The sequence below is a fragment of the Lipophrys pholis genome (genome assembly GCF_963383615.2).
Source record: "Lipophrys pholis genome assembly, chromosome: 6".
NCBI classification, from domain to species: Eukaryota; Metazoa; Chordata; class Actinopteri; order Blenniiformes; family Blenniidae; genus Lipophrys; species Lipophrys pholis.
This window is the reverse complement of record NC_137629.1, coordinates 13,245,575-13,270,155: the sequence shown is the minus strand read 5'-3', so window position 1 is coordinate 13,270,155 and position 24,581 is coordinate 13,245,575. Positions and strand designations below refer to the sequence as shown.

Sequence of the window (24,581 nt, the reverse complement as noted above, 5' to 3'; positions counted from 1 at the left end):
TCAGAGAAAGTAGACAAACCTGACCCACTGGAATCAAACCCATGTAAAGTTTGAATGAAAAGCCAACATGACTCAGCTGAAAGTATCATTGAAGTATCGGGAGCACTTGTGGAGTTAAAGGCCTGAAACCGCCACCAACAGCTCACATCAAAGTAAGCCGCAAACAGAGCGGTTCTGTAAGACCGGATGGGACAATTAATCCTGGATAGTCCTGCACTCTCCCCAGGTCCTGGACCAGTTTGACGTAAACAGCAAGAACACTTCAGGATTTCTTTCAGTGGGTATCCCACGTGATGCCTCACCTGTTAATCTACAGCAGTCATGTGACTTTGTCTGTTGCTCCTATTGGATCTATAAATCTGTCCGAGCAGTCCTGGACCACCGCAAAGTCTGTGTGTTTGTCCTGTGATGGACTGGAGACCTGTTCAGGTACCTGGCCTCACCTGTCTAGGTGTACCTGCTCTTACCAATGCAGGCGTAGCTGCCCTCGCCCATAGTGAGCTGGGATTGTCTGTAGCTCACTGCGCCACGGAACACAGTAAAGGCAGTGTCGTAAAAAGTTAGATGGTTGGATGAATGGACATTTACACACTATATGTTTTGCTCTTTTAACTGGTGTTGATTGATACGAAACCCACACATTTGGCCGCCTCCTTTCATTGTTGACCTAGCAGGACCCGAACAAACATGCTCGTAAACCACACTTGTCCAATGAACACACAATATGTTAGGAGGATGGCACGTGGATCAGTTCTATGTAATTAGCTTTAATGACAAACGCATGCACCTGCCACACGCACGCACACGCAGTGTGACCCTGATTTACCTTGACAGACATAATTACAAGCACTGCACACATTTGAAGCACTCCAGAAAGAAACAGCAACATCCTGGATGTGGTTTTTCCTTTTCTACAAATAAGAAATCGAATACTCAGCTCAATTCAACTTTATTTATAGAGCACTTTAAAACAACAGCCACTGACACCAAAGTGCTTTTCATAGATAGACTAATAATAATGATTGTATATTGGGAGTATAGTTAGTTATAGTTACTCTTCTTCATTATGATATGATGAATCAGAGTAACTAATAAACGTAAGTGTCCAGTCAGGGGTAGCACAGGATCACCTGGGAGCAGTGTGGGTCCAATGTGTGTGAAGCACTCCTGCACAATCAGTCCTCCTCAGGTCAGGCTGGTCAGAAACTCTCGTGTTTCTCAGGTTGTTTTTTCTTTTATCTCTGTGGATGCAGCTCCTCCATCAGAGTACCAACCATAATGGGCCCATGTCCCAGAGCTGTGGTTGTCTTTCACAGCCGTTAATGTTTGAAACCGTAACAAAGGTTCACAACATTTCTAAATCTTAGGTAAACATGGGGGCTGGATAAAAATTTAATAAAATGTTAAAAATACAGAAAAGCAACATTACATTGAATGTACTTTCTGCTGTGCTGAAACACCCGTACTTCAGAAGACACATTGCATTACAGTAGCATAACGCGGACAACATGCTAACATCCTTAAATCCTTTAGTTTGGCTCCTTTAATGAAACTTCTGAGCACAAGATCCTTACATACCCTCCTTAAATCCTGCTGCCTAAACTTGTAATTACAATTCATCCATACTAAATCTGGCTCTCTGAAGTTATGGATCGGGACCCAGAGAGGCTCCCGCGGTTCACATGTTGTACAGCTCATGGATCCCGGGCATATGTGTTAAGACGTCGTGTGTCTTCTCTGCAGGAGCGCTGTGCTACGCCGAGCTGGGAACCTGCATCAAGAAGTCTGGAGGACATTACACATACATAATGGAGGCATTTGGACCTCAGATGGCATTCATAAGACTATGGAGTGATCTCATCGCAATAAGGTAATGTCTGCCACTGACTCCAGTCTAGAGAAGGTGTCTTTTTGCTTCAAGGTGCAACGATCTATTTGTCAGGTTAAAGTGGAACGTCTGTGTAATCTTTATGGCAGCCACAGGTCCATATAAAACAGGAACATACATATACATAGAAAAAGTAGAGAAATAAAAAAAATGATCAAAGATACAACATACTAAACCATGTATATTAAAAATGTAAAGTTTTAAAATGTCACTGTATCTGGTATTAAACATGTTGCTGGTGATGGTAATACCACAAAGATGCTGAGAGCAGACATGATTCTTCTTCTGCTTTCAACTTTATTTTTTTAAACTTTATTTATAGAGCACCACAGCCAACACATTACTGGTTAGCTTCGCAGTGGAAACATGTGACTTCAAAGACCTATAAATTAGTTTGGATGCTTGATACTCGTAGTTTAATCGTCTTGATAGTTTTCAATGACCTTCATAAAAGTTCGATTTCATTCTACATGATCATGCACTGATTACTCACACTATTATGACCACCTGCTCTTTATTGTGTAGATCCCCGCTCTGGAAGGAGTTAGGAGATTAGTGGTTGGAGGTGTCCTGTGGTCAACACTGGGATCAAGTCCTTCAGCCCAACGTTAGCTTTTACCTTCAGCTCATCGTATTCTGGCTGGACAAATAATCACACCAGTGTTCTACTGTAGGGAATTTTCCAAATAAAATATGCAAAGACGCTCTGTGATGTGAATGTCAGAGGTTACATCAGTTAGTGGGAGGAAGGTGTTCTGTAATCTGGATGCCAGCTGAAGGCACATCAGTCAGTGGAAGGATGAAGGTGGTACACACATGTTATTTTGGTCTTCTTGATATATTAGCCCATTGAAAAGTGAAAAGAAGCAGTCACAAAGCCACTGAGATAAGATATTGCCATGCAGACAGCAGGAGGCAGCTCTTAGAAGTCAAAGCTAATGCTCACTTTAGGGTGTAAAGACACCACAGCTGCTGTGGATACAGGACATTCCATGTTGCTGTCGGTTCTAGATATAAGAAGCACTCCCCCAGTAAACAGAAAAGCTTCAAACATTAACCACTGAACAAAATGCTGACACAGCAGCAGTTTACCTGTTTTCACACAGAATAAAGGGATTCTGACACTGAGTGTGACAGTGCTAAAAACCTTTGATATTAACTGATCGGTGCTAAAATAACACAGGAATGACCAGTCTGGCTGTGATCTTGTAAAGATAATTCCGTTTAGTTTTGACCAGTGAGCTGAGAAAATTGTCCACACGTAGCCGCATGTGTACCCAGCCAACACAAAGCTGTGCAAACAGTCCTGTGGTTCTACCGAACCACACAACATTTGCCCCAGCGAGTGACCTGAAGGGAGAGCGTGTGAAATGAACAGAGACAGAAGAAGAGAATGAAAACAAGAGCGAGAGGCACAAAGAGAGATTCCCCCCGCTGCTGTGGGAAATGAAGAGAAAATACTGATGAGCCATAAGATGAGCCTCTGAGCCAACACACACACACACACACACACACACACACACACACACACACACACACACACACACACACACACACACACACACACACACACACACACACACACACACACACACACACACACACACACACACACACACACACACACAGGAATGTCATGTTGTATGTACATTTAGAAATGGCTGTTTTAATGTGCTGTCGAACGCCACTAATGTCTTACTATTTAAACCTTTAGCTTTTTGGGTAAAAGCATAATTCTGCATGTTTTGCTCATTTGCTAAATGAGGAAAAAGCTCACACAATCACTAAAATGTAAGAAAGCAACAGTGATGAGTTAATCACCATCATGTTAAAAGCAGGATATGTTCTAAAGTCGACAAATTCACTTTTATCAAACATCTCGTCCATTCTTGTATTATCATACCGAGCAATGGTGCAGTCGGTCTGTCAGGTCATTAGTCTTTATTCCAAGAGGACAAGAAGAAGAAGAACCTGGTAGTTTGGACACTAAACAGAAACATTGATCAAACTGAGGAGGGACAGGGAGCTGCAGTAAATCAACACCACAACTTAGTGTGGAACAAATGCCTTCATTTAGAAACACTGTGCCTTTAAGAACTTGAATAAACATATAGTAAAATATTCTTATCAAATTCAATATACAATATATACTCACAGGTTGTTTTTTTTTTGTTTGTTTTTTTGGGGGGGTCGATACCATAAGTTGACCTCAGCATGTTCGGAGTTGAGTTTAATTTTATTTATTTTAATCTGTGCTCGTTCACCTGCGAGTTCAGTGTGTGTGTGTGGTTATTGAAAGTGACGTAGTTGTGTCTGGTCCTACAGGCCTGCTGGGATGGCTGTCATCTCCTTGGCCTTTGGTCAGTACATCCTGGAGCCTCTGTTCATGCCGTGTCACATCCCTCCCATGGCTGTGAAACTCGCCACCGCCATCGGCATAAGTACACACCACCTTACTGCTCTATTACTGCATTAGTGTCACAGTGTGCCGAGGCACTGTTGTCTCTGTGACCTGTGCTGATGGGTTCTGGAAATGACAGAGATGGGGGCATGCAGGGTAACAGGCGGTGACGTGCGGTGAGGTTCGTGGCTGGTGAGGCACCGACTCCTCTGGAGTCAGATTTACAATTGTAAGAACTGAAAACAGCATCTTATTTCACTGTTCATCCAACAGCATGCACCTGGTAATGCTTCATATCCCATCAGCATTCCTCTTTCAATTACACGTACACCAACACAAACAAATGCACAGGAACATATTTGTCCCTGACATGAAAGTTTCTTTTATAGAAATAAATAGAGCACCTCTCTTGTGTCTAAGCAATTCATATTTACTGTAAACAAATTCAAGTATAGAGATGTGTGCAGCAAAAATCGAATTTTGACCTTCAGTAAAGATTTCTGTTATTTTACAAACTCTGGTGCTTTAATCAATTTTAATAAAGGTTGTCTATCAAAATGAGCTAGAAAGCACCTGTCAGTTCACGTACGCCCCCTTGAGGTGAGGCAGAGGACTGCTGACTTTTCTCTGCACTTCATTGTATGATCAGCAGGAGCTATTCTCTCACACGTACATTAAAGACATTACACAGACTGGAGAGAGTCATGCTGTACAACAAATATTTCTGTAAAGTTCATATTGGCGATATGCTGAGGAACAGAAATGGGCAGCGTCATGTGACCCGGTTTGTATTGGATCGCGCAGTCAGATATGAGGCACAGCGCTTCACCGCCTCACCCGGGATCTCTGCCCTGGATTTGATCGCAAAATACTCAAATGCGGCGATTTTTACTTCATAAAATGTCAAAAATGTGTAGCGTCATACTGAAAATGCATCTTTAACACAAATCAGTGGAAAATATTAATATATATTTGATGTACTTTCTGTCTTTGTTATCATGATGGCAGGTGAGGCGCTGCCTCCCCTGACCGCACGTCACTGGTAACAGGGAGCCAATCTTTGCAGGTGGGGTGGGGTTTGGCAGGTGGGGAATAAGACCCAGGATGATCTCTATCTGAAAAAACCTGTCTTTTCGTTTAAAAAAAAAAAAAAAGTGCCAAGCTGTACAGGACAGCAAATAGTGGAAGAAAATGTGGAGAAACTGCAGCTTCAAGGCTTAAATCAAACCTCCCTCAGTACCGAGCAGTGTCACATAGAATAAAACTGCATCCATGAGGTTTTCATGTTGTCAGCACAGGACACCAGACCGACCATTTTGGATTCAATTCTTTGTCAGATAATATCGACATGCTGACAACTTGCTGAGCAAATAACAAAAACTCCTAAACATCTTAATTTATAAAATACTTTTGTTATATTAAGATGGAAGGCATGAAGTATGCAAAAATAATACTAATAAAAACCTCAATCATGTTTGATGTCGGGTTAGAATAAATGTTTCGAATGTGAATTTTGTACAATAAGTCAACACAAAGTAATTATCCAACTCAAAAGAATCAAAAAAATTTTGAACCAATCTGATATACAAACGCGTACAATAGTGTGATCCTCAAGTCCTGATCATGTTAAGAGTTTACACAGATCCTGTGTACAGGAACTGAACGCCATGAAGGTTTGTGTGTGTTGACTACTCCATTACTCCTCCCCACTCACAGAGTGTATTAATGCGTGTCCTTCTGTTGTTACTGTTTGCAGCCTCAGTTATGTACCTAAACAGTATGAGTGTGACCTGGACTGCCAGGATCCAAATTGTCCTCACCATCAGCAAACTGCTGGCCATCGCCCTCATCATAGTGCCTGGGTTGTACCAGCTCTTCAAAGGTAACCATCATCTTCATCAGCATCATCATCATCATCATCATCCCCTCTTGTAGATCTCCCACCACGATCTGGGTACTTGTTCCTCAGTAAAACCTTCAGATTACATCATTCGGCTCTAGCACTAAACATGGTCTCCTCTGTCTTTCACATCATGAACTGTAAACACAGACCGTCACACTGCAGCTGTGTGTCTGAAACACCACTGCACAGGATGTTTCACCCCCTGTGTGTGTGTGTGTGTGTGTGTGTGTGTGTGTGTGTGTGTGTGTGTGTGTGTGTGTGTGTGTGTGTGTGTGTGTGTGTGTGTGTGTGTGTGTGTGTGTGTTTACAGGAGAGACCCAAAACTTTGAGAATGCCTTCGTGATGAGCAACGTGAAACTCTCTGGCATGCCTTTAGCCTTCTACTCAGGGATGTATGCATATGCTGGGTGGTAGGTATGATCCACACACACACACACACACACACACACACACACACACACACACACACACACACACACACACACACACACACACACACACACACACACACACACACACACACACACACACACACACACACTTCCAGCGTTGAACGTTTGTCACGTATCAGTTTGTTTTGTCTTCAGTTCAGTTCTTGATGGTTTGATTATTTTCATTTTACAGGTTCTATCTGAACTTTGTGACGGAGGAGGTGACAAACCCGGAGAAGTGAGTTTAGTCCTTGTACTGTCTCATAATGCTAAGCTCATGCTGATGCTATCGCTTGTGTTTATGTAATAAGTTCCAAAAAGGAAAGTGTTGGACAAGCAGGGCTTTTCTGTGGCTATAGGAATCCTTTCAGCCCCCACTACCTATTCCTGTTACACTGCTTATTCTCTGCATCTTTCATTACTGCAACACACCTGAATGTGATGGAGGCTCATTATTGAGCTAACTAACTAACTAACACAAAACAAATGTTGAAAAATGTTTTCATTACATGGGAACATTTTATGAAATGTATCAAATAATAAACAATTACATTTTTTGGGGTTCAGTAAAAAAAAAACCATTTTAAGAGTTTCATAGCAATAAAATATGTATCCCTTCTAAATGCCATCCATCCATCCGTCCATCCATCCATCCATCCATCCATCTATCCATCCATCCATCCATCCATCCATCCATCCATCCATCCATCCATCCATCCATCCATCCATCCATCCATCCATCCATCCTCTATCCCGCTTCTGCAAACAAAATGTTAGAAATGTCAAACAGATTCAGGAATATGTCCATACAGGTCTGCCTTTCCTGAGCCTTCATTATGTGATCAAATAGGGGATAGAGATCTGGTCAGGTCGGATTCAGGTCGCTGGACACACAGTCCCTTTGACTGTGTCCAGCGACCTGAATCCATGCTTGAGCAGCTCCAAAGTGCTTTACACTATTAATCACATTCACACGCCAATAAAAGTGGCTGATGTGGAATTGAATCACCGCTCTAACCAGCTCAGCCTCAGCTGCCAAATACGAGGCTGAACACAAAACTAGTACGAGACTCCTGATATGTTGTTTATGTCACAGGCAAAAGAAAATTTAAGTTAATGAGAAAATCATGTATACATCTTCTCAAAATGTCTGTTGTCCACATCTCCAGCTATGTTTCGAACCCTAACTTTTCCTGAACCCTGTAAATACTCCTGAATGTCTTTACTCTAAGACAAAAACAAAAATGCCTGAGTGTTTCTTCTGTTGCCTGCTGTCCCAGGACCGTCCCCTTAGCGATCTGTATCTCCATGGCCATCGTGACGGCCTGCTATGTGCTGGCGAACGTGGCGTATTACACTGTGATGACAGCTGAGGAGCTGCTGGACTCAGACGCTGTCGCTGTGGTGAGTGCAGCCAAAATACTTTGTCCTATAATGCAGCTTCACGTCTACATTTCTGTGTAAAACAAACAAAGAGATGGCACGTCTGGTAGTGGGGAGTGGCACGTTACCCTTTGGGGCCAATATGCCTCCAGAAAATGATTCACATGAAAGTGTTTGTGTCAAACACTTTATTTGCTGAATACATAAATCGCCCTTTCAAAATGAAGCCTGAGTGAGTTGTCCTGTCCTCTAGCGCCACAACCAGGTCAGACATTTTCACTAGAATTGACTGGAAAGTTTTCATCCAAATCTTCTCAAATTTAATGACAGCATTAATGTTTGAAAGTGAAGATATTAGGAAATCTTTTTCAGACTTTTCAGAATAGTGTGAAATCACAACTTAAATTCACATGATGTATTTTATTACATATCAGAGAAACTAAACTCGATTACAACATAATTAAGAACTTTAGAGCCTCGTTGGCCTGGAAGAATTTAAATTGTACACTATTTAGTGTGTCTGATGGAATTCTCTAATCGAAGTTCAAAAGGGAAACATGTTTATTAATAAAAAAAAAAAGTAGTGTTCTTTTACAGAAATAAATAACTCTAGACAATATAGTGTGAATTCACAAAAAACATTTTTAAAACCTGTGTTGTCCCAACTTTAAAGAATATACATTTTTGAAGATGTTGTTTTATGTTAGAAATATTTGGATTGATCAATTTCCTGTTCAAGAACAATTCAGGTTGGGGGTCATAGTCTATAGGGGGGGTACATTGTCCATTTTCCAGGGGGTCCATATACAATTCTACAACAACATATGTAGCAACCACTCTCCCCAACCTGTGGGACTTTTACAAGAAGCGATGCAGGTTAAAGGCCAGGAAGATTCTGAGTGAGCCCCCCACCCCAGCCACAGACTGTTCTCTGTGCCGCCAGCAGGGCGGCAATACTGCCGCCTGAAGGCAAACAGAGAGAATGAGGAGGAGCTTCTTTCTTCTGGCTGTCCGCCTGCTGAACCCGGGAAAATAGACCCGACAATCTGCCTTGTATAAACTGTGTACTTGCACCATTTGCACTGTTCTACCTATATTTATCTATATTTATCTATTCATCTTTTATCTTTTGTGTCCCTTCATTTCCCGTATAACTATAAATATTGTGTGTTATTTTCTTTGTTTGTGTTCTAAATCTGAGCAGGGTGAGTGTTTCACAACCACGAAGGTTATTTAGTAAAAACTCATGTAGTGTGAAAATAAGAACCTTATAAATTTTTTAGCCAGCATTGAACAGTGTAAAAACAGCAGAGCGAAATGATAAAGACCAAAAAAAAGAACAAATCATTTTGAAATAAAAATTCACTGTAGTTTCCGCCTCTCGTGTTAGCAGGTTGCTGCAGGGATTGGTCCAGTGTTTGAAGCATCGAGCTGAAGTCAGACTGATGTGGTGTTTCTGGTGCTTCTGCAATTAGAGCCTCTGACAGCTGTGCTTCCCAGCAGCTGTTAATGTGAGTGATGCTAATCACATCACATGCCCCAATAACAGCTCCCAGACCTTATTAGACTATATCTTAAAGGTAATTACAGAGTTTAACCGATGTCTGGGACTTGTCTTGAGGAGGCAGCCTCAATTAGCAATTTCAGGCTGGATTAGGGGCGTGTTGACTTAAGGTGAGATTGTGAGGAGTACAAGGCAGAAAAGGTCGACGTGCAATACCATGAAGGCTTCTGCAGTCATCAAGTAGCTCTCAACAGGAATGAACAGGAGAAATGTAGACTTGGGATTAAAGATTGGAACCTTGAACATGTTGGTCTCTGTCAATGACATATTGGAGTTTGACGTTTGTTTCGAATGTGCACTAAAGTCCAAATGTCCATGAGTCTATTTGTCAAAGCAGCTTTTTACAAATGAATCTGTCACACAATGAAACAAACATTTTGATAAAGTTGGTCACTCTGAGATGGACAAAGCGGTATATTAGATCGATGAAATGATGGACAGACCTGGTTCACATACTTTTTGCATAGAATTCTGACAACAGTGTACATAGAGTCATGTCTGAAGGAAGAAGATATGGCATCAGTATTGGACATTTCCCAGTGAGGACTTACTTTAGAGCGCAGTAACGACTCCTCTACCTTGGCATCACTGTCACAAGAAAACACAAGTGTCTCTTCAAAGAAAATTTCCACACTGTTGAATCATGTTGAACAGTGTCTAACACAGTGGTCACCATTATGTGTTACTCTGGTGAGTCGAATCAATTCAGTCAAAATGAACTTCCTCCCCAAATGTCTTTACCTGTTTCAAAATATACCCATTTTTATAATCTTTTTTTTTGACTCTCTAGGCTCAGCAATATCGTTCTATATTTGTAAAGGGAATCATCCTCCATTAAGTAAAGCCCATCTTCAAAAATCTGACAACGACAGAGGTATGGCACTACCTCATTTCCAATTGTTATTACTGGGCGGCAAATATACATCGTCTCACATTGTGGTCTTATTTTCACAACCAATCTGACTGTCCACTATGGGTAGCAATGGAGTTGAAATCTGGTAGAAGCTTCTCCATCCCAGCTCTGTTAGGATGTTCCCTCCTTGATGCCACATTTCAAATCAGCATAAAAGGGACATTAAATACTTTAAAGGCTTTTTTTTTATAGATTTGGTTCATTTAAACAACTCTCAGAAATGTCTGACCTGCTGAACTTCCACTTTTTTTTAGACACTTAGAAGTAATACATTTTTTACAGGCTCAGATAACAAACTTACCCAGGGCCCCTGACCTAAAGGCCATTGACATACTTCTGAGTCTGCATCCATCACAAAAAGGCTTAATGTCCAGTACATGTGACAAGCTATCCAGCATACGATATGTCTCATTTGACAACAATAAAACTGTGGTTCTCAACCTTGTGGGGATGAGAACCAAGGAGAAGTGTAAAATTAACTATCTAATTATTTACACACTGAGAGAGACAGAAACAGAAATACAGGGAGAGATATTCATTTCCTAAATCCTCCACTCTTCTTGTCCCAGTATTATCTGACAGCGGCAGTTGCTTAAAGGTGCGTTTACACATCGGCACAATGAGTTCCTGAGTTCATTCCCGCCGCATTCTTGACATTCTTAATGTGACGTAATGCATCTGAAGATAGTTCTTAAATGGGCCTGACATTCCTGATATTCCTGAACATCTTTTTGGCTCCCAAAAAATCTTCCAAGAATATCAAGAATCACCTGTATTGGTGAAGTGTGTAACTGAGCGTTTGGATTAGTTGTGATGTGTATTTATGCGTTATACAGCATGACAGCATTCGCTCCCTGCAGCATCCTAGTCTCTGATCAACTCCATGGAATTTCTCTGAATGCTGAGCGATCTGGAGTGTGTGAACTGTTCAGTAGCTGTTGGTAGGAAAACTGGGGTGTGTGGAGTCATATGTTTTTAGACTCAGTTGCGGACCTGACTCGTGTTACACCCTGGGCGAACACCCGCCTCCACAAGACGCACCTGAGACGGTAATTCTCATTTCCTCTCGTGTGCGGTGCGTCCTAGCGGCTGGACACGTCTCTCATAGCAAAATCCACAACTGAATATAACAAATTCTCCCGATTCTGTCATGCCCTCCACTTCTCAACCCTAATTTGGTCCGTTGGCAACATCTGGTGGCCTCCCTGCCTCATGGGCATGACCTCTCACCTCCAATCAACTCAACTGTTTCCAGCTGCGGCGGGGCGTGGCCTCCCCACCTGCACCTCTATATAAACACCGGCTGACCACGAACCGACGCCAAACCGTAAACTACTTCATTCTGGCCCTCTGCGTCGCTGGATTCCTGTCTGCCTGGAACTACGATCCCCTCTACTCTTCCCACTCTTCAGCCGATTCTCCCCACTCCTGTGCCAGACTCCTCCGCCCGTCCTCTTTGGCTGCGATCGTTTGTACCTTATGTTTTACGCAGTTAGTTTAGCCCCCCCCTGAGTCTGCTTCGTTCTATTTACCTTTTCTAGTAGCTTTTCCGTCAGGAGTTTCCTGATCGTTTTCTGTTTACTTCTTAGTATTAGTTTTTGCCTTAGTAGCTTCTTTTCACCGTTAGTTGGCCCACCATCCCGCTAGGGGCTCTGGTAGTTTTTGTTGACTCCACTTTGTTTGTTCAAATAAATCAGTGAACTGAATTTTGTGGCTCCTGTTTTGCTGTCTGCGCTTGAGCCTCAGTTCCGTCTCGTGACAGATTTGCCACATTCCTGACAGATTAATGAAAAGTGATGAAGAGCAGCGGCGCACAGCAACCCGCCGCAGCGTGCAGCAACCCGCTGCAGTGCGCAGCTTTGGGCATATTAGTTTGCAACACCGTGGAACAATAATGCTGACGGTGCGTAATGACTCGTGATGATCCACCACCGTTTCCTGCTCTTACTTGTAACTCATGATAAAAGGTCACGACTGTCCATGACGGCGTGACGCCTCGGCCCTGAATCATAGAATTCAGGTCAAAATCGTGATCCGCAGTCAGGAATTGAGATTCGTGCCAAGCTAACTCGTCGTTATGTGTACACACACCTTTAACAGCTCCGTTTTCTTTCTTTTCTCGTCGTGACTTAAAACTTCATCAACCATATTAATTGCGCTTTTTTTTTTTTTTTTTTTATTAGGTCAGCATCAGCAAATTGTTTCTTAGCTTTGGAGAGGTTCCATGAAACAAGCGACGATGCTGCTGTTGCTCCCTTGTGCCAATGGCGACATATCGTAGAGACGGAGGGCTTGTATCACGTTATGTTTTAAATTCCTGTTTTGCGGCTGTGGGATTGTGGAGGGGAGTTGTTATTAAAGCTGCTGCATCCAGAAAGTTGATCCTGATCCACTTTGCTGACCGCTCCGGTCAGCGTGCAGATCAAGCTTGGGCCGGTAATATAAAACTAAACTGTTCAGTCAGAGTTCAGCTGAAGCTTCTCCTGCTCCACTTTTTCACGCTGCAGGTCATGTTGTTTCTTTTTATTAATTTTGACTCACTGTTGGATGACGTGTGGTTTCCCGGGTAGTGAAATTGAAATCCGTGGACGTCCGAGCGGAGCAGCATTGACGTAACTACGTCAGATGCTCTGACTCTGGCTTCGACTACGGTGTGGGATGAGGATTAAAAAGGTAGAGCGGTGCATTTTTTACCAGCAAATCGCACTTTATTTCCCGTTGATGTGCAGCTAATGGGCCGCTGCGGTCCAGACAGGTGGATAACGCAGGCCGCCTATTGAGGACCCCTGTCATAGGATCTTGTTTTAAGAGATGCTTGATTTTCACGGACCCCTTGCAATTACACCACAGACCACTAGGCGTCCACGGACCCCCGGTTGAGAATCACTGCAATAAAACATCTTAGGAGCAAGATATGAACATGTCAATTTCGAGTCACATATGGGATTCCATCCTTAGGTTAGTTAACTCAACTTCCCTTTGTGCTCAACATTGCCTGCTGGAGTTTAAGGTTGGTCATAGAGCTCATACTTCCAAAGCCAAACATTCCCGCATCTATACAGATGTCGACCCTCAATGTGACAGATGTAGGACAGGTGAGGTCTCTCTTATCCACATGTTCTGGTTATGGTAGGTAAGGGAAAATACTCTTTCCCTGATCCTCAACTCAATTTGGAACCAAAACTTCTGGTCGCTCTCCCTGGTACTACTGGAGATCAGGATACCCACTTGACTTCGAGCAATATGTACGCTATCATCCGCCTCTCTCCTGGCCTCTAATAAGATAGGAGGATGCTGCTCCGCCCACTCATGCTCAGTGACTCAGGGTCTGAAACTTGAGAAAGTTTGCTGCTCAATCAACAAGCAATTCAAATGTGAAATTTTAAAAGGTGTGGGGGGCCTTTCCTGGAATACTTCACAACTCCTTTCTCTGTCACGTTCCAAGTTAGAAATATTTGCAGATTCTTTCATTTATTCACCCACTTTTTTTTTTTTTTTTTAGCACATTGGGGGTCTGTGGGGGAAACGGGGTGAATGTTTGTGATATGTTCTGTTGTAAAGTCTGTACATCTGGTATCTCATCTATTGTTTCTTTTCTGTCTGAGCAAGTGTGTATTACTGCAGACATTCGTACAATTGAGTGAGGTCCCTCACACACACACACGCAATGATCTCACAACGGAAATGTAAAGTGTCTGGCTCGGTGTGGTAACTAATTAGCATATGGTATTACATCAACAAGGGTATTGTCTGATTTCTTTGTATAAAACAAAACTACACTTGCATACGTACTTAACAAATCCCTGTTGTTGTTTATCCGTGCATGCACGGACTGTGACTAATCAGCAGTGAATGGCTTCATGAATAATAATCAACCCACTTTTTCATGACCCACTTATGACAAATACTGCCAGCAGTCCTGTCAACGGAATGAATCTCATCTGACTAGATACAGCTAATAAGATAAGACAGAACGCAATCCAGTAAAATCCCCTTTTACTTGGTCACCCAGCAGACCTTTACCTGACAATCTATTAAAAGAATATTAATGGGAGATATTCTTTAGATGAGAGCTCCTACAGCTCTTACAGCTCTTCATCTGTACTGGCTTTAATTGGACAACAAATTTAGGGTTGCATGCACACACAGGTGTGGCAGGAAAGGCTTCCATGGGGACCACATGCTCTACTTGAACTCTACATGAAAGGCCCAGCCCGGGTTTGAATCCATGACATTCTCACCAGGAGGCAGAAGAGCGAACCACTGTACCCCCGCGTGAGCCTGTTTAATCATAAATTACGTGCCAATGTGCTTTCACAAAGGTAAACCTTTGGGTATGTTCACAATTGTTTTGCTCTCACTCACAATGGAAGCCAGGGCACATGCGTACCGGCAGTAAGATGTTTGGTGTCCCTCGTCCCCCGTCGTAAATCTGCACACCAGATGTTGAACTTGTTTCTGTGTCGCTGTGCCCGTTTTATTTTCCCTTTGAGTTTCCTCAACTGTGCATATTCACTCAGAGGCAAATGCTGCCTCCTCCTCCCACACGACATACGACGTCACACAGAAACTGCAGAATATATCACCGGAGGCTCCAAACTTTATCTTGGGTGATTTTAATCATGTCGGCCTGAAAATGACTCTGATAAAGTTTTATCATAATGTCTCCTGTCCAACCAGACGGGGTGAGATGCTGGAGTTGTGTTATGGGTCCACCAAGGATGCTTTTAAATCAATTCCTCTTCCCCCCTGGGGTCTGCAGACCATAATGGCATGTATCTTCTCCCCACTTATAAGACTGTTTTAAAGAGGGAGAAAGTCCAAACTAAGGACGGGAAATCCGGACAAATGGTGCTGCGCTCTCTCTACTGGGAAGCTTCGACTGTACAGACTGGGAGATGTTTGAGGAATCATTTGAAGACTTGGATGAACTAACTGATGTTTGTTCTTACTCAGCTTTCTGCAGAGACATGCCCATACCCAGTAAGAGAGTTAAGATATACCCTAACTATAAGCCATGGGTTAACAAATCTGTTAAGTCTTTAATCAAGAAAAGAAACTTGAGCATTCCAACAAGGAGGAGCACCAGACTGACAGACCGCCACCAAAGAGCTTAAAATAAAGATTTTAAAGGCAAAACAGAGCAATAGAGCCACACTGGAGAACAAAACAGCCTCTAACAGCCTTGGCTCTGATAAAAATGATCATGGACCTCCAGAACACCAGAACTCTCTCATTCAGTTAATAAAATGGGCCCGTCGGCTGAATGGAAGGTCACAGATGAGCTTACAGTTGCTGTGCAACAGGCGGCAACAGCAACTCAGTGATCCTGTGAGTGCTCGTCTGTTTGTGTCCCGACTGTTTTTTACTGTTCTACATTAATGTATCTGTATGTACTGCCAGGCGCCCTCTCCTGCTGCACAAGAATCTACCTCTGGGTACCAATGAAGTCACCTTTGACCTTTGGCCACAAGTGACCCATATCTGACTTGTTTTGTGACTGTGTGAATGCTGCACACCAGACCCAAGCCTCGTTCATATGTGGTACCAATTCGGATATTTTTCTAAATTCAACTGCCTCGTCAATGGCATGTGTCTGATGTCATTGATAGGTGCCAGAGGAAGCCACTCCGCCAAAATGTTAAAAGCTGTGCTCTCTTTTTGCTTCATTCGCCTTCTTTCCCTCCTCATGTTGTCTAGATTTTGTCGTCTTGTATTTCACAACCACTCTAAAATAGAGCTACACGTACTGACCAGAGGAGCTAGATGTGGCAGGTATCCCCCAGTTTTCGAGCCAAATCCTCTCACCTTTTAACTTTGGTCATTTTTTTTTGCATTTGAGTGTTTATGGCGTGTTCCTTTCCTCAGAAGAAAAACTAAATTCAAACATATCTGATGTGGCTCTTTTAATTGTGATTCTGAATGAAAGTAAAGCTGCTCTGAACCCTCTGAAGGTACCAGACCTCCTGGTGTACAATGGTGGCACCATGCAGTCCTGTCCCAACCAGTCGCCCACAAACTACTGGAGTACTACCCTTGTGATATTTTGGCGATGACTCCATGTTGGCCACTGGTTGCACCTCTGTGACATTGTGTTTTGCTCTCTCCTTTCAGACATTTGCAGAGAAGCTTTTTGGGAAGTTTTCCATTGTGGTGCCACTGTTTGTAGCCTTGTCCTGCTTCGGCTCCATGAATGGCTGCATCTTTGCCTTGTCAAGGTAAAATTTCTTTCTCTTCTGTCACAGACCAAGAGTGGAGAGAGTGCAGGAGCATGACAAATGGAAAGAGCGATCATTAGGGGGAATACACCTGTCTATCTGATTAAATCTGTCTTTAATCATCAGACCACACTTCAAATAACCTGATTCTGATGGTTAGTATAGGGCATCAGAATTTATTAATTAATGCTAAATATTGCCTACACTTCTAAAGTGATACCATTTAAGGTTTTTCAAAGATCAATTCTCAGGCAGGATGAACGACTCATACACATCTCAGGCAGCCAGAGTTGTCATGAAAGGAGCTCGTCTTCATCAGAAGCAACTTGGGGATGCCATACTGCAGAGTGAATGCTTGAAAACCCGAGCAAAAACTTTTTAACTGAAAACTAGATTGAACTGATCATGAGGGTATTGTGTGTGTTTTTGCAGTTTCATCTACTCTCAGTGCTTCTTTGCCTCAGTGCGTTCTCCCGTGCTCTAGTTATTAATTTCAATTAAAAAACAACAAATGAGCTCAGGACAGTTGAAGCTCTTTTAACGATCGCTTAAAAACTATAAAAGAAACCACAAAACCTGGCTGCGTTAAACATTTACTTGTAGTGCTTGCACGTGTATTTGTGTGAGCATAATGACTGACTGCTCACTGTGTATCCAGGATGTTCTACGTCGCTTCCCGTGAAGGACAGCTGCCCAGTGTTCTGTCGATGATCCACATCCGCAAAAACACTCCTCTGGCTGCTGTGCTCATCATGGTCAGTACGAACACGTCACTATACAGACCATTGTGTGCTTAGCATGGTTTGCTCAGTACATTGAATGTTTTCTCCTTCTACACGTTACTCCTTCAAAGAATCAGGAATTGCTTTTAAGGTGAAGCAATTTATTACTAAAATAACTGTTATGTCATGCTTTTGTTTTTTCACTCTCACCCTTGCAGTGTTCGTATTAGTATTCTGATGACTCACTCACTCATCAAGTGCAGATAAGGATACATCAGTTAGAGGCGGAAGATGCTTTCTAATCTGAATTTTACCTGAAGTTACATCAGTTAGTGTGAGAAAGATACTCAGTGACTCTGGCATTAGTGTTTCTTGAAAGGAGCTGATTTATAAACTAATGAACCAGTTGCTAAAGCAAAAGATCAACTCAGTGAGAATTAATGTAATTACAGCATTTAGACAAATAACATGTTCCAGTGCCTGGTAAGTACATGCAAGTTGATGTTTTACCAGACACTTTGTGGACATTAAGATAGAAGCTCCACTTACTACTAATAAACCACAACATATCTTGTTAATCCCCTACTCAACAGCCGCAGTTTGATTAAATTTATGATTTTACATTTCTTTCCTTACTGTTTGCTATTTCTCAACAGGGTGTCTTTTCAATCAATTCTAGTTTCATGGTGAATGTCATACATAAAACATGTTTGATCAGTTAAAAAGCAGCTGTTGCATTATAAAGTTAGCCCACAGTCAATCCCAAAAGAAATTATGTATAATCTTTACTTCTGTACGTCGACACATTGCATAAAACTTGAATGTTTCAAGCTCTGAGTAAAGTGCAAATGACAGCTATAATTAATTTCTTTAATGGCTATTTTGGACCGACAGACATGTTTCCACATGCAGGTAATTTGATAATTAACTCAGAAATGAAGGTATTCTCTGGTGTGGCCAGTTCCCACGTTAATTCCCTACAAAAGGCTCTAAATGTTGTATTTGGACCGCAGTGCTGTTCATGATGGAACTCACTTTAGAGAAGTAATGGTTTGAGTGAAAGAGGAAGTTGTGGAGCTGAACAGACACATGAATCATCAAACATGGGGGCGGGGGGGGGGCGGCAAAGTGGACATTTCAGTGCTTAAAAGGGAGAAATAACTGGTGATATCAGCAACAGGAAAACATCTAAAGTGGTTGAATCCATCCATCCTCCATCATCCATCCATCCATTAATCCATCTTCCGTACTGCTTCATCCTGTGGAGGACGCTGGAGCCGATCCCGGTTCACTGTGGGCAGGATACACCTGGACAGGTCGATAGTCCCTCACAGGACAAACATTGAGAGACAGACAACCAAACACTCTCACAGTCACACCTGGGGACAATTCAGGGTCACCAATGAACCTGATATCCACGCAACTTTTTAAGAATTCAGTTGTAAATTAAATCTTTATTTTGATATTTAGTTCTCAAAATCATTTTAGATGAAGGCATTAGAGACCCGTTAAACAAAAAACCTTGAGAAGCAAACCAGATATTTGTTTTAGAAAAGTCAGATCATAAAAATACAAAATGAGAGTCATTTGATTTTAGGATTTGAACTGATAAAAAGAGATCACTTAAGGCGGGCTGACATCACTGGTATTCACCGCAGCCTTTACTTGTCTCACTACATCACTTCATTCAATATTGATTGTTTGTGATTTCTGTCTTCACTGTTGCCACATCCTGCTGCTCATTGAGATCAATGTTATCTCTGCTGCTTATTTTGATATAAATGCACTTGGAGCATGTTGCCTACCTCACACCGATGGGAGAGAGGTATTGTTTGTGTGTCGATGACATTTTGTTTAAGAGTCATTGATGCTGGGAGTCCAATGTCCTGTACCCCCCCTCTTCCTCCCCCATACACACACAAACTTTTTTGCTTTAATTAATTTCATATTTTTGTTTTTTTACTTTTTTGTTTCTTTTTTTAAAATTTTAGACATAAAAAATTATTGAATTAATTGTCTCTGTTTAATGATCACTTTGTGAAAACTGATTTAAACTATAATCTCATTGTTCGCATGTTATTACCTCATTCAATCTCAAAAAACTATGTAACGGATTGTACATTTCCTCATGGTACTTCAGTTTGCTTGTATTTCTTGGGAGACTTAATTCCAGTATCCAGCAGAGGGCGCTAAAGAAACACTTTATGCCTTCACTGGTAATCAAATTAAACAGTAAAGACTTGGATAAAAGGAATGTATTGCGGTACTTGTTCATAATTCTGCCATTGTCAGTAAAGAAAACTGTGTGTGTGTGTGTGTGTGTGTGTGTGTGTGTGTGTGTGTGTGTGTGTGTGTGTGTGTGTGTGTGTGTGTGTGTGTGTGTGTGTGTGTGTGTAGTACCCGATGACCATGCTCCAGCTGTTTGTGGGGGACATCTACAGCTTGTTGAACTTCATGAGCTTCCTGCGCTGGCTCTTCATCGGTGTGGTGGTTCTGGGTCTAATCTACCTCCGGTATAAAAAGCCTGACCTCCCTCGACCCTTTAAGGTCAGTATCTCCTTTGTACCGGTGCCACCCTGCCCAGGTGTGCAGCAATTGATGAATTTATCCAATGATATGTGTCCTCTGTGTGACTTGCGATCAATAACTCGAAAAAGGTGGAGTGTGTGATAGTTGGACCATCTCAGGAATGTGTGATTGTATCAGTCTGCACTGAAGTTTCTATAAACCATGAAGGCTTCACTTCCTCTGTGCTTGGTTGAGCGGGAGATAAGAGTAATATTTAACTGACGGTGGTCATCTTCAGCCCCACAAGGCGATCCGGACACATCAGAGACATGAATAGGTAGACATGGTATCAAAGCAGGACCTCCTAGGAGACAGCAGCGATCAAGGAGGTCTCCATTTCCTGTGTGTTACCGCGTGTATGCCTTCACATTATTATATGATAGAAACTGTGCCAAAATAAATATACTCAAACAAATAATTATTTAGACACACCAAAATGCAAAATGCCTCCAAAAAAAGAACACAACCCTGAACAGAGGCGGCTGAGAATAAACAAACAATACAAAAATGAATCAACAACTTTTTTTTAGGGCCGTCCCGGTGTTACGTATCCAGTAGAAAAAGCTTTGTTTCCTTGGTTTCATGTAACGCTCCGGCTGCCTCACAGTGGAGTGAAGTAGTGAGGAGTGATGACACAACAGTGTATTTACTGTTTACCGAGTGGTTTACCTCAGTGGGACGTTAACTAGTTTGTGAAATAAACCAAAACTCCGTAAGTTTGCTCTTCCATGACCTGCCTCATTGTGTCATTCACGTCTGTTCTCTGTCCATGCTTTTATTGCTGCGGCCATATTGACCGGATGTCGCCATCTTAATGTGATGCATCAACGCATGTCAATATTAGTTGACGTATTTATGTTGACGTGTCATCTCAACACCAAAAAAATGTGTAACCGGCTGACATAACAGTTCGACTATCAGAATGTTTTATTTACTAATATGTGAATAAAGGGAAGCGACTAGGATGCATCCTAATCAGATGAACCACCTCAACTGGCTCCTGTCAGTGTGGAGGAGTCGCGGCTTGACTTTAAGTGTCTCCTGATAGCTGAGCGCTGCACTCAGTTGTACCTGCGATCTCATTCTTTCCGTCATGATCCAAAGTTCATGAGCTATAGGTGAGGGCGGGGATGTAGACCGGTCAGAGCTTTGCTTTAAGGCTCAGCTCCTCTTCATCACACCAGTCTGGTATTGTGACTGCATTACTGCAGCCGCCTGTTTCAACCTGTGGTCAATGTCACCATCCCTTTTCCCATCACTCGTGAATAAGATACCGACTGAAAGTCCTCCACCCAGGTAAGGTGGGTCTGATGTGGACACACGTAGTTAGGACAGCAGAAGGCTCAGCACACAGCCCTGTGGGACACCAATGTTCAGGGTGTGTTAGGGGAACAGGTGATTTCCCACCTGTTGTCTGCTGATCAGAAACTGTAGACCAAACCTGTAACAGTCTGATAAGTCCAGCGAGTCCGATGTCCTGCAGTTTGGTGACCAGTCCTGTTATGATTAGTGTACAATCATTCCCTTCAGAATATAATAACTTCTGATGGTCTCTGGCCTGATAATTCCATAATGAGCACCTGGTAACATGACGTGTGTGTGTGTGTGTGTGTGTGTGTGTGTGTGTGTGTGTGTGTGTGTGTGTGTGTGTGTGTGTGTGTGTCATTCACAGGTTCCTCTCTTCATCCCCGTCATATTCTGCCTGACGTGTTTCTTCATGGTCTTCCTCTCTCTCTACTCCGACCCCTTCAACACTGGAATTGGGTTTGTCATTTCCCTGACGGGCCTCCCTGCCTACTACATCCTCCTTCACTTCAACCGCAGGCCACAGTGGATTCAGAGGACATTCGGTAAGTCCTCACTAACAGAAACTGTCTGTCCTTTATACCCACTGTCTCTGTGTCCTGTATACGTACATTTAATGTAAATCCCACAGAGGCACAGGGAGAACATGCAAACGAGCCTGAGAGCCTGCAGCAGTAGGGATAACCACAGCACCGTCTCTCATGACATTAGCATTCACTATTTTCTCTGTCATTTGATTAGTTTATTCAAACAATGAAGAACAACTAACAGCCAACTGCTCTATTTATAATTAGGTGGCACGGCGTTGACATTTGGAAATATCACATGGGCTCTGTAGTAGCTCGTGATTGGCATGTTTTAATTACATTGTGACATTTTACAAAATAAATGATCACTCAATCAAGAATGTCAATCAGTTAAAATAATAATCAGTTGAAGACTTTCCAATGGAACATCTAACGAATTGAAGGTTTTTTTTTCCTCGAGTTTTTAATTTCATTGAATGCCAAGTGAAGTCATTTGTATGCAATAATTATGCAAAAAGAGTAAAGTTCAATGCAGATGTGATTACATTCATTTAATAGCTGAATCGGCTCACTCAGAAGAAGCCAATATAAAGTTTGTGTGCTCCGTTTTGTACGCGTGAACTGTTTCATAAAGATTGTTTGAGTTGAGTGGCCACAAGCGGCCCAATTCAGTCTGAACCGATCATAATACTGTTCAAATCATTTCAACCCGAAATGTTCTCCTTCAGTTTAACGCAACGATTGAAAGAAAAGGTCTACATTTAAATCAGAATGTGGAAGTGGGGGATCAGAGTTGCACATGTCAAAGAAAACCATGAAACCATGTGAAGCTTTGTAGAATGACCTCGATAGCTCATGTTTTGTTTTGTAAGTGTGCCTGCCATTGTTTGTTCAGTCAGCAGGGGGAGCTACTGATCTAAACCACCATTGCTTACCAGTTCAGGTATTGTGTGTTATTATTAGTGTGGTATCCTTCAGGAGACGCTTAAGTTTTAGTTTTTTTTAAAGACATTACATTCATGGTCCCACCAGGTGTCACCAAAAAGACATGTTGCCCTTTTCTGATTGGCCGGTGCAGTTGTTTACAAGGATTCCAGACATGATGTTTATTCTAATTTTCAATAAATTCATCTGGAGCCACAAAAGCACACCAAATCCTTCATTCATGTGTTCACAGTTCTGGCTATTTTAACAGTGCAAGGTCACATAACTCTCATTCCCACCTGTCCAGGTGCACCTTCCCTCACCTGTAGTTAAATGAATGGAGGACCTTTCGAAACCTTTTAACCGTTGAGTCATTTTTATCAGTTTTAGTCAGGCAACATTTCCTAAAATTAATTTAGAGGTGAGTTAAATATAATAGAAAAATAAATAAATTGAGCAAAAAAAAATAAAGAAACTGGTTTTAGCCCCCCCCCCCCCCTCCACAAACATACGGAAATTTATAAAAAACAGACCTTAAATGGTGCATAATGCACCGTGGACGACTAAATACTACATTGTGACGTGTGATAAATTGTAGGACCAGTTGATAATGAGCAAACCAAACGCCAAATAATATATTATGGAAGAAATATACATGTTTAAAAGCACATATAACTGAACCAATATAAAGATATATACAATACAAATATACATGTACAGTATAGAACATAGTATGCAAAATGCAAAAGTATTTTCATTTTGCCATGCTATTAAGGTTTAACTAATATGCCAATTAAACATTTTTGCTAATATAATCTCATTTATGTGGCGTAAGCTCAAAATGTGCACATAGGTGCGGCTTTATAAAAGCTCTGTGTGACTGGACTCCTTTTCTTGTTGTTCGGTCTCATTGGTGAGCTGTTGATCTGCTCTTCTGTGTGCCCTCAGACTCCATCAACAGATCTCTGCAGATCCTCCTGGAGGTCGTCCCAGCGGACCAGTAACAGGCACCACTCCATCATCCCACTGAGATTTCACGAGCAAATGGGGATCTAACTAAAATGAAATAAAATCCCTTGAAATCACATCAGATCCCACCCTCACATAAGTCTGAATCGAGTGGTTTCACCATCTTTTAAAGACTGTACGCGTGTCTGCTCAGCGTGAGCTCACACAACTTGTTTTGTTTTTAATTTGTGTATTTGTCATTACATTTTGAGAACTTTTTAAATACTATGTGAAAAAGATTAAAGATTATGATGAACGTTGTCATCCACACTGGATCACTAAACCACTGTCAGCACTAACGGTTACTCATCATCACATCATCTCTGGAAACCACAGAGTGAAATGTTGTATGCCTGTAGGCAGCTCTGACTTCAGTTTAAATCACATTAAACCAAACCAAACAATAAAGAGCTAGAATACAGTACAAATGATCTTGTGTCTGCTTTTCTAACTTTTAGATGTGCGTTTTATTTTAAGAAACAATGATTTTAATGATTAACTTCATTATATTTATTACACTTGATAATATTTGAGCAGTGTCACAGACCTTTCTATCAGTGGATGTGAGGAATGAAAAGCATGAAAATGTAAAATAAACAAATATTGTAGAGCTTAGACTTAACGGGCTTCTTTTAATTCAATGCAATGAAAGATGGCGGCGTAGAGGCGAGCAGTGTGCACCTCTGTCCAGATCTCCCTCTAACTCATACATGAAGCGTGTGTGATCTGATATTTGGTAAATGAGAAAATGGAAGAGGTATATCACATTAACAGCAGCAGTTCTAAGAATGTGTGAATCACCTCTGGGTGCCCATGCCACATGAAC

The 24,581-nt window shown here is 41.9% G+C and overlaps 1 protein-coding gene across 1 annotated transcript in view; it reads left to right on the top strand.

Moving 5' to 3' along the window:
• The window catches only part of slc7a11 (solute carrier family 7 member 11), a 26,320-nt gene extending 1,951 nt beyond the window's left edge, over positions 1–24,369 (top strand). The window contains exons 3-13 of the mRNA XM_080464908.1: positions 1,744–1,870; positions 4,214–4,329; positions 6,046–6,171; positions 6,503–6,602; positions 6,817–6,861; positions 7,904–8,027; positions 16,598–16,701; positions 17,360–17,456; positions 19,821–19,970; positions 21,664–21,841; positions 23,696–24,369. Of these exons, the coding sequence (XP_080321034.1) occupies positions 1,744–1,870; positions 4,214–4,329; positions 6,046–6,171; positions 6,503–6,602; positions 6,817–6,861; positions 7,904–8,027; positions 16,598–16,701; positions 17,360–17,456; positions 19,821–19,970; positions 21,664–21,841; positions 23,696–23,751 (1,223 nt within the window). The 3' untranslated portion in view covers positions 23,752–24,369. The remainder of the gene's footprint in view (positions 1–1,743; positions 1,871–4,213; positions 4,330–6,045; positions 6,172–6,502; positions 6,603–6,816; positions 6,862–7,903; positions 8,028–16,597; positions 16,702–17,359; positions 17,457–19,820; positions 19,971–21,663; positions 21,842–23,695) is intronic.
• The last annotated feature ends 212 nt before the right edge of the window (positions 24,370–24,581 follow it).